At 36.5% G+C, this 10,699-nt stretch overlaps 1 protein-coding gene across 1 annotated transcript in view; it reads left to right on the forward strand.

Annotated features, from left to right (window-relative positions):
• Positions 1 to 1,397: 1,397 nt before the first annotated feature.
• USPL1 (ubiquitin specific peptidase like 1) overlaps positions 1,398 to 10,699 on the forward strand; it is a 10,888-nt gene continuing 1,586 nt past the window's right edge. Inside the window, exons 1-8 of the mRNA XM_009695530.1 lie at positions 1,398 to 1,564; positions 2,104 to 2,232; positions 3,338 to 3,995; positions 6,203 to 6,289; positions 6,704 to 6,833; positions 8,100 to 8,225; positions 8,894 to 9,054; positions 10,243 to 10,699. The exon at positions 10,243 to 10,699 is cut by the window's right edge and continues 1,586 nt beyond it. Coding sequence (XP_009693832.1) covers positions 1,466 to 1,564; positions 2,104 to 2,232; positions 3,338 to 3,995; positions 6,203 to 6,289; positions 6,704 to 6,833; positions 8,100 to 8,225; positions 8,894 to 9,054; positions 10,243 to 10,699 — 1,847 coding nt within the window. The 5' untranslated portion in view covers positions 1,398 to 1,465. The remainder of the gene's footprint in view (positions 1,565 to 2,103; positions 2,233 to 3,337; positions 3,996 to 6,202; positions 6,290 to 6,703; positions 6,834 to 8,099; positions 8,226 to 8,893; positions 9,055 to 10,242) is intronic.

Here is a 10,699-nt window from a genome sequence, read left to right on the forward strand (position 1 = left end):
TGCTGTTGATTTGAAATGAGTTGTTACATTTTCCTACTGCCCTTTTTTATCCATGCTCTGTTGGTTTTTAGCATTCTGTCCAGTTCTGTAGGGTCTCTCCTTGCCCAGTATTATAAATGGTTTTTCGTTGAACTGGTATTTACACAAGTCTCCAAGAATGCCTTGGGAAATTTCTTTTTTTGAAAGGAACTATAATCTGAGTTAGTGCTGTAGTGTAAGAAAGGGTCGAAAAGACATCATGATGTGGGAGAGGATGTTACTGAGTGGAAGCAATGAAAAGGGAACAGTCGTGGCTGAAGGAAAGATATTACATTGATGACTTTCCAATTCAACGTACCTTAAGTGCCTCCTGCGTCTTAAAGAGATAGGTATTTATTCTAGTTAGTTCCATTTGAAGTCAGCAGGAGCAGAATTAGCAGTTGTAAACTTCTTGCATTTTTCTGGTTGATTGAAGGTATAGTTAACCTCAGTGCCAGGGTAGGAATGGACTTAAGGAGCTGCCTTCTGATGTGCACCTCGTTCATACTGAAGTTGTCCTCCACAAATGTGTTTGTGTGTATGCGAGAAAGACAAAATTTGGCCCTGAATTTGAGAAATCATTTGAAATACAATATTCAATGCCACTTGTGAAATATGTGATAGGCTTCTATAGCAATGGTAACTGTGGAAGAGCTTTAGTTTGCTAGGCAGTCTATAACATTAAAATAATGTTAGGAGAAGTTTCCAAAAAGTGGCAGTAACAGCAGGATGCCCTTCTGTAGTTAAAAATTGTTACATTTGCAGGATAAAGTTCTGATAGTTTATTATGCAATAAATTCACTGTTTTGAAAGATGGCAAAATTTCACTGTTTTGCATTGTATATGCAATAAATTCACTGTTTTGAAAGATGCAACAATGGGGGTTTTTTGGTTGGTTGTTTTTTTTAATGTTCCTCACCAGCCATCTGTAACTGTATGGGATCTTATTTTTTTGGTTGGTTGTTTTTTTTTAATGTTCCTTACCAGCCATCTGTAACTGTATGGGATCTTATTGTAGCCATTTTTAAAGAAGTTTGTTCTTTCTGAGGGTTAGATGCAGTAAACAGGGGTGCCCAGGCAAGACATCGACATTTCTGCAAAGTATAGTGCACTTGGAAAATATGTGAGACCTTGTAGAGTGTGAAGAATAGATAAGATTGCAAATTCAGGGCCTAAAGCTGTTAAATCTATTATGTGACTTAATTTAAAGTTTTGAGTTCATAATCTGCACTAGAAAAGAAGTATTTTCAGTTAAGAAAATACTCTTCTGAATTCGTTTCCACAGAATATACGGGCTGCATTATTGTTGGTATATTTTTTTTTTCCCCAAATTTAATCTAATTTTTCTTTAATTGTTTTATTCACTTTTTATTTTTCAGGAGTCTTTGAAAAATCCTTAGTGGTCATGACATTGTTACAAGTGACATAAATTAGCCAGTGGCTCAGAATGATGGATACCCAGAAGACTACAAATGGTTTGCAAGTGATTGGAGAAGGGACTGGTATAGGGAAATCGACACTCCACATGGTGGGGTATTTGGGAAAAGTCAGTTGAAACTTGTTTTACATGTGTGCAAAGTTCATATTTTTCTCTGCTTTGAGAGATTTTTAATTGGTCTTAATTTTACAAAAAAAAATTCTCAAAATTATTTTCCACGGAAATCTATAACAATGGCGAAAGATTATTCTAAGTAAATCTGTGCCTGTGTTGTTTTTTTTACTGGCACGATGTTTACAACTGTTTGCATTCCTGTGAAAATTGATTTGTCTTTCAGAGATCTGAGCTTGTGTTCCCTGGCAATAAGTGTCCTGTGGTTTAGTTCAAGTAGAATGAAATTTTGCGTAATTGTGTTGTTAAAGATGCCTTATTAAATATTTGAATATTTAAACCAAAAGATAAATTTATTTAGAACACTCTGCCATATGAATATTTATCTTACAAATATATATTAAAAAATCTAGTTTACTTTTTTATAATGTATTAGATATTATATTTAGAATGTATGTCTTACCTTGGATTAATATATGAAATACATAAATTTATGCTGCTTTGCGGCTTTTTCTTTTGTTTTGTTTTGTTTTTAGAACTGTAATCCAGTGGAAACAACTGCACATGAGTATTGTCCGATCTGCGAAGAGAAGGGCCAGGTCCAAGTTTTACGGACTTACCGCATTAATTTTGAAGAGTCCATTTTTCTTTGTGAAAATCCTCAGGTATTACACTAATTCACAGTTTTGTTTGGTTGCGTGGAGGTCTTTACCTTCAGCAGTTACACCTCTTTAAGTTCAAGATTTTGTTGGCGGTAAGCAGACTGTTGAAGTAGGACCCCTCTGAGTCCATATGATGTTTGCCTGTATATAGACAAAACCATAACTAACCTGTATACATGCAGTGTTTAGGCATAGCTACCTACCCTACAGGATTAAAAAGAGTAGATTTAAATGAATAAAAGAGAGTTTCACTTGCATAACAAGGGAACACAAGTGGTACTAAATAGATCTTTGTACGAATCAGAATACAAGGTGAAAATTCGATGATCCGTGTAACTTAATACATGACTCTTGCAGAGGTGAGTGTCCTATTTTCCCTTCTTGAAGTCTGGGTAATGCAGATAGGTTTATTATAATAATTACAATGTTCCCCTCCTTTTAAGTTTAACCTTAGCTGGATTTCTGTGCTTCTTGAGTTGTGATTTTGCTGTTTCTCCCTTCTCCAGTGCTCTGTGTATGGGGAGGATGTAGCAGTCCCCAGTGGGCTGGTGCCCTTAAATTAGTAGATATGGGTGTCTGAGTTGCTTTTCCCATCCCTCCCTGCTTTTAAATAATTGTAGTATCGTTCTGGAGATGGGTAATACCAATTTGACTACATCCTGGTTGCAGAATAGCTGTATATGTAAGACTCTAGCAACACCTGATCTCATGCATCGCGTTAGCCTGACAGATGCCCTGCCAGTTTTGGCACCAGTAGTGTCTCAGGCAGGAGATGATAATGCCAAATCTGTACACTGACGGAATGGATTTAGCAAAATAAGAGGACTCTCCTTAGCAAAATTATTTTCAGGGCTTGGAAGCATTTACTGGGAAAGTAGCATTGATTATCACTACTGATGCGTTTTACTTCACCATTGCTTATACGATAGTTGTTGGATAAAACACCCTTCCTGTCTTACGTATGTTGAATTTATGTATTGATTTCATTAAAATATCACTTTACAGAAGTCCTACATTCCATTTTAAGAGTATGGTTTGTACTTTTTTTAGCTCTTGTTCACTGAAATTGCGTTGTAGATTTCACTGTAACTTTCTTTCTTTCCTTTAGTGTATCTACCCACTTGGTTATAAACCATTAAACAGCATAATTACTTCTGCTGATTCAGAAAATCATCAAGTTCCGTCTACTCATAAGAAAAGGAAATTGTGTGATACCAGTGACTTTTCTCCTGTTGAATCACATCCCAAAAAAGCAAGAACTAGCCATGTGGTGAATGTTGAGCACACTGTTAATACAGACCCTGTTGTCAAATGTTATCGGAATAGCTTCTGTATTCCCAAGTCAAGCCTACATGATGTGTTACAAAATGACCAGCCAAAACCTGGTAACGACTTGGAGTCCTGCATGCAGAAGGTGGATTTTGAAACAACCACCAACGCCACCAACTATCAAGAAAGTCCACCTAAGACTTCTAGTCCCAGAACACAACTCTTACCAAATTCTGAACTTTGCTCAACAACATGTGAAACTTTGCTCAAAGATGATAAAGGTTCCACGAATAACACAGATTTGTGTCTTCAGTGGAGAAACATGCATAATCTCTGTTGGTTAGATTGTATTTTGTCAGCACTGGTACACTTAGAAACATTAAAATTTGCTCTAGCAAAAGAATATAATGATGGAAAATGTCTACTCCAGAAACTCTTAACCGAATATAATCAAGCAACTGTGCTTCTGAATACCTGTGAAACGAGTAAAGTAAAAGGTGAGTAAATTTAGCTGCTGTTTCTTCATATTCAGGCTGATCTGATCTGCTACAAATATGTGGAATTTAGTACAGTGCACTTAAATATGCCTCTGTTCTATTTCAACATCACAAAAGAATGTGTTACAACTCGTTACCATGAATTTGCAGAGGAGTGTGCTTTATCTAGCAGAATCCCAGTAACCTCTGAAATTGTTTTTCTTGGGGCAAACATGCACACTTTGAAAGCAGCAAACACTAAGCATGTCTTGAATTTTTTTTGTCATATCTCACAGAGAGAATTTGTGAATTGTGTATGTAATTGTACCCGACTTTGTTTCCTGCCCCTCTGTTGGTTAACATGTTAGAATGCTGTTCCAATCTTAATCTTCAAAATTACTTCTGTTGTGGTTTATATCCTTGTATAAATAGGCAGTTGCCTTGTCACACCAAAAATAGCAAAGCTGAGAACATACATTCTTTTCTGGCTCCAGCTGTGCTCATTGAAGGAATGCTTCTCCTGAGGTCTGGAAGCTGTGCTCTGGATGATACTGCTTCCTAACCTGTTTCAGGCAAAATGAGTCGAACACATTAACCTGGTCCATATTGTCTGGAGAGGGTTAGTGAGTACTCACGTGTGCAGCTTAACAGGTTCGAGGACTGCAACCTCCAAGCACAGGGGCAATGATGGGCAGCTTGGAGCAACCTTCCAGGCAGCACAGCTGGAGGCAGAGGAGGATGTGTCACTGTAATCTACTGGTATGGCCTTTGCTCATTTTCTGTAGTGTGGGTTCAGTTAAAGACTCTTAAACTAAGATCTGTTTTTCTTGGTCCTCTTGAACTGCCCCATTGGTGTCAGAAATCTCAAATTCTAAGAGATCGTCTGTTAGAGAATTAATACAGATCTCTGGTTAGCCAGTACTTTTCATGGATTTTTTTTTTTTCAGTAGACATTCCTGGAAAAGTGTGTGTTTGAATATATAGACTAGTCCCAGAACAGCATTAAATAGCTTGAAGAATGTCGTATCTTTCCTGGGAGAAGTAATAGGTGTATCAAAAATGGTTTAATCCACCTTGTGGCAGAGAAAACATACTATTTTACAGAGGAAAAAAAAAAAATCCAAAAAGGTTCTGAAGCAGTTCGTATACTCTACTTGCCAGAAAGTCGGACTACTTGATTTTAGGTTTCCAGCTATTACCTGGAAGCCCTCTACCATCACAGAACCTGTCTGAGGTGTTTTGCTTTCCCCTCTGTTGTGCTGTGTTTGCAAAGGACCTCTGGTGTGCAAGAACCCTTAAATGGGGATGTTAGGTGTTGAAATATAGCGTGGTTTGAGATAACTTAAACATTTTCGTTTCCAGGAATTACTGCAAAACAAATTAGTTTGTTTGGGCAACAGTGGAAAGAGGATTGGATGAAGAGTATTGTTGTGGAGAAGAGGTGCAGTATTTATTCTGCCCTTCTGTGTAATTTTTCAGCATGTTTTACGTACAGTTGCTTGTAAAAACAATCAGAAGCAATACAGCTGCAAGAAACTTCTTTTTACCTTTTTATATACATAGATTTTTAAAGTAATAAATAGTTTCAATGGCTATTCTAAATCCTTCCTTTAATTTGTGCAGGTTATGGTCATGATTGTGTAGTAGAAGTCATGTTCTCGCTTGTGCTTAAAGACTGTGTTTGTGTAGGAACAATGTAACTTGCAAATCTAAAATACTAATATATATAAAGTACACTTTTAAAAAATTATTTTTGCTATTTTAAAGGCTGACTTAGGAAATTAGTATTTAATCTGGAACAACACATTTAAATGTTTTATTATGAATTCTATAACATCATTAGAAAGCATGTAAGCAAGTTTTTGTGCTTTTGATCGTAATGTTTAGGTCTTAAAATCTACTCTTCATCTCCAGGGATTGTGATGTCTGGTTACATTATCCTTAAATGTTGTTACTGTCTGGCTGTTGGTACACGCTCTTAGCCATATATTAAGTCAGGTCAAGTAATTTCTGGTTAGCAGATAGCATTAAAATGTGTATAACTTGTGTAAAATCTTTCTAATTTTCAAATAGCACTGACTATTCTACCAACAGTTAGGCAAGTATGGGTCAATATGAAAAGAATCTGTTTGCAGAGAATGAGTGCATGTTAGGGGTATATATGGGTGTGAAAGTGTGGGAGTGTTACATGTAAATACATGAAGACATATGTATTTTTTTTTCTGTAGATGTTCTTCCAAAAGCAGAGTCTCACCTCAATGAAATCAGAAACAGAATGTTTACACAGCTTCAACCTCAGCTTAAGTGTGAATTGGGTAAGTAATTAGTGCAGCATATCACTATTTACTTTCAGGAACTCTACATGCAAAGCCTTGTATGTCAGTATATAAAAATATGTATGTATGCATACAAGACAGTTGGCAAGTACATTTGTTTTTATGGGTGACATACACATACTTTACAGCGTAACCAGCTGGTTTGTCCCTTGACTGTTTTTGACTTTTTAGAGAGCGTATTCTCATCTCTGTAACTATGCTGTAGTCATGAAATTGTCATTGACAGCAACCTAATAACACGGATCAATCCCTTTGCTGTGAGGATTAGAAATACGGCTTTGAAGGGATAACTGGAATTTAAATCATAGCAATAAGCTTATCATCTTCCTTTTTGAAGTACTGAAAGCTGATTTCAAATATTCAGTGACTGTCTTTTCTGCCCCATCTTTGAAGGTAAGAAGGACAGTCCAGTGTTTGCACTCCCTCTGCTCTTAAAACTGGATCAACAAGCTGAGAAACTATTCTTGCATTCATTTTCGTGGAAGTTTGAATGTGTGTGTTGTGGCTACAAATACCAGGACCGGTGAGATTTTTTTTAATTTAAGTAGCTTCTATAGAACTGCTCTACCTTGCCTTTTTAAATCTGCATATAGCAGTCAGATCTCAAGTTTTGTACAGCTTAAGCTTCTGGGTGAAGTTTTACATGATCCACTTTTTTTAGGCTAGTATTTGCAAATAGTTTACTGCTATGTCATGTCTTGGGAAACCGTGTTATCACTTAATTAAGAAAGAAAGAATAGGTAACCATGTGAGTACCTGGCCATGCTCACTGATATTTTGCTGCGAGTATACAAATTGTTGTTGTTCTGCAGAATATATGCCTAGTATGCATTTGCTATTGAAGAATATCTGTAATATTCATTCGGATTCCAAAGAATCAGAGATTCTCTCACATAATTTATCTATTTTAAAATACTATTAGAGGGATGTAATTTCTTGAGAATTGATTTAATTCTGTGTAGTTGCAAGTACAAGCTAGTGATTTAGGCTCCTTTTAGAGTCAGCAGAAAAAGGGAGACTCCTTCAGAAGACAGCTCACTTTACTTGAAAACCACCTGTTTCTCTCCCCTATCTTAGGTTTATACAATAAAATTCTAGATCCCCTAGTGAGATGAGATTAATGCGATCTGTTACATTGCCGGCTAATGTGTAGTCCTGGTTAATAGGGTGCGTTCAAGAGCCTTTGTTACATGCTGTGTTTTTTTTAAAAGTTGAAAAATGTAGGTTAGATTGAATATAAAGGAAGTCCTTTCTGTGGCTAATGGATGAATAAACTATGTTATTTCACTTTAATATCCCGTACATTGTATTTTCATACAATATAACCTCTGTGTAATCTCTGCTCTGAATGTCCTGTTTTTTGTAAACAAGACCTTGTGTAATTTTTTTCTGAGGTAATTTGTTACTGCTTCCTTCTCTCCTTGAGATTCTATATTGTCTAGTAAATTATGCAGATCCTGGTATAAACTCTATCTTACATTGGAAAGGAAACAGAGATAACACGCTAAGGGAGAAAGAGCAAATAATGTGAAACTGAAGGCCACAGAGCTACTGAAAACAAACGATGACTGATACTGTTTGGCAGAAGTGAATTCAGGGCTGACTTGAATGTGATGCAGTCACTGTGGAATTTCACACAAATGGCATGAATATGGATAGAATTTGACTTTGTCAGAATATTTTTATAACTTTTTTTTTTTCCTCCTGGTAAAGTGTGTATATTTATTGTTTTCTGATCAGCAACTCAACTTACTCTTTTTTTTTTTTTTTTTTGTCTGTGTGTGTCCAGATTCAGGAAAACACTAACAACATTCACAAATATAATCCCTGGTTGGCATCCACTTAACGCTATTCATGTTGGACCATGTAATAACTGTAGTGATAAATCTCAAAGAAGACAGATGATATTGGAAAAGTAAGTCTGAATATGTGAACTCGAAAATAAAACGCATAAAATTCTGAGACTTCATTTATTGAACATACCACTTTCAAAACCAAACCGTTATCTTGGGTTTACAGAGATTCTAAAGTTTAAACTCTGATAAATACTCACTTTGTAAGATTTTAGATCCTTCTTAAATGCTGAAATGGGAAATAGTGTTTAATAAACATGAAACATAGAGCAGTGTTTAACATGCTGACCAGCACATGTGTTTGAGCCAGGTCATAAATGCTTACTACCAAGTAGTAAATACAGACAACTGATAGCCGGTGTCAGCCTTTTCACAACCCCTGCTGTTGGTGGATCAAACAACAGTTTTATCATCTGTTTACTAGTGTGGCTTTGGAACAATGTCCTTTCCTACTGTGGTTATGGCACAGTCGTCTCCTGCTTTTTTCAACCTTTTCCCCACTCCCAAAATCCCCTATCTGGTGGTGTTTTTTTCCCCTAATCTATAACAAAATGGAATATCCAGTTGGGATATTCTTATCCCTTGACGACTGTGCAATCTGAAGAGTCCTGTGTGGAAGTAGAATAGTAAGGGCAGAACTACATACTCTTTAAGATGCCTTACTTTTTCATGAGGAACTTTTGCCAGTATTTTGTTGTAATAAACTGCTTCTTTATTGTTTCTTTATTAGAGTACCCTCAATATTAATGTTACATTTCGTAGAAGGCTTGCCACATAACAACCTGAAGAACTATTCATTTCAGTTTGAAGAAGACACCTACCAAATAACATCTATTGTTCAGTATCAAACAGATAAGAAGCACTTCATAACCTGGTCTTTGAATCCTGATGGTAAGAACCATAAATTCTAATATAATACTTCATGTGCCTACATCAAATACTGTTTTATGGTTTATTGCAGTAGTCTCAACAGTCCATATATAATAACAAGGGTTTCTTTTGTCTATATTCTGAAGTTCATATTAAAATTTTGTGAGTAATTGTGGGAACTTTGTTACTCAGGGTGAAGGTTTCGATTTGGTTTAACTGATTTGTTCAGCCGTGTTCTGTCCTACACTGTACTCACTGCCAAAAGTTATTTGGGTAGAGCTGTTTCCATTCATAACTTCGTAAAAGTTAAAAAATACAGTCTGAGCATGGCTGTGAAACAAATGGTCTTGGTTGTTTTGAAACCAGTTATTAATCCATTCTTGTCTGGAACCAGGGGAACCTATGGAACTACCAACATTAATGAAGTTTCTTTTAATTTTTGAACTTTACTGCAGCTGAGGGATGGGGAGGCACAAATCCATTTAGAAGCGTTACTAATGGTATGATGGTTGTGCCATTGATGGGAACTCCATAATCAGAGAAGGTGAAAAATTGATATTTTGATTCTTCTGCTTGTGTAGAGAGAGTGGAGTACAGTCTTTTCCAGTGTTGTGACAACATGAAAATTGTCTAAATCATACTGCCGGAGTTTAAGAAATAGGAAGAGGAAGCAGCTGGGAAGTGCCTAGTTAGGAACATCCTATACATCATATATATCTGGTTTTAAATTCTTAAAGCTGTAAAGTATTTGCTTGTGATCTATGAACAATTTGCAGATGATGAGGCAGATTATTAAAATGAGCAGTTTCACTTAAACACCTGTGCCTCCCCCCCAGGCAACGTGAAGGTCTACAGAGAAACTTAATTTTGGGAGGTGGTTCTTCCCTCAGACGTGTGCAGGTATTTTCAGACAAGATGTCAGCATCATTAGCTCAAACAAAAAAAAAAACCTTAGCTTTGTTTTTTGGTTGCCCTACTCTGACCTGTAATAATACTGCTGCGAATTCTGGTTGTGTTTGATCTTTTTACAGTGGAAATCTCCCAGTTTTCTCTGATGTAATAAAGAACGGAGAAAAAAAAAAAAACAAACCTCTATTTTCTGCTTGTCAGGGGATTGGGTTGATAAAAATATTTAACAAGTGTCTGAGGATAGTGACTTCAATTTTAAAAGTCTCTGAGTCTATGCACTGGTTGCTATTTATTTTTCAGGAACTTGGCTTGAGTGTGATGATTTAAAGGGGCCATACTGCAAGAGGCATAAAAGATTTGAAGTTCCTCCTTCAGAGATCCATATTGTTATCTGGGAAAAGAAAGCATCCCATGTGCCAGAAGAACTGAATTCACAGCTCCAGAGTAAAAATAGTGAAGATTTTCCTCTTAATAATACACAGTCACATTCCACAGTGTTGCACTGTGGTTTTGATAACACTGTAGACAAAATACCTGCAGAACATCGCAAAGAAGATTCTGTGAGAACTCCAGATAAGAAACAGCAGCAGGTAGCTGAAGATGACAGTGATGTTCATCATGGTTTAGAAAATCTGGTACATGATGATCTTGTAACACTGATGCTTGAAGAAATTCAAGTTGACTCAGAAGGTAAATCGCTGCCGAACGGACAGATGGTAGGAAATAACCTTCTTGTTGAAATGGGCACGCCGCAACA

Source organism: Cariama cristata, unplaced genomic scaffold (assembly GCF_000690535.1).
Source record: "Cariama cristata isolate BGI_N322 unplaced genomic scaffold, ASM69053v1 scaffold5422, whole genome shotgun sequence".
NCBI classification, from domain to species: domain Eukaryota; kingdom Metazoa; phylum Chordata; class Aves; order Cariamiformes; family Cariamidae; genus Cariama; species Cariama cristata.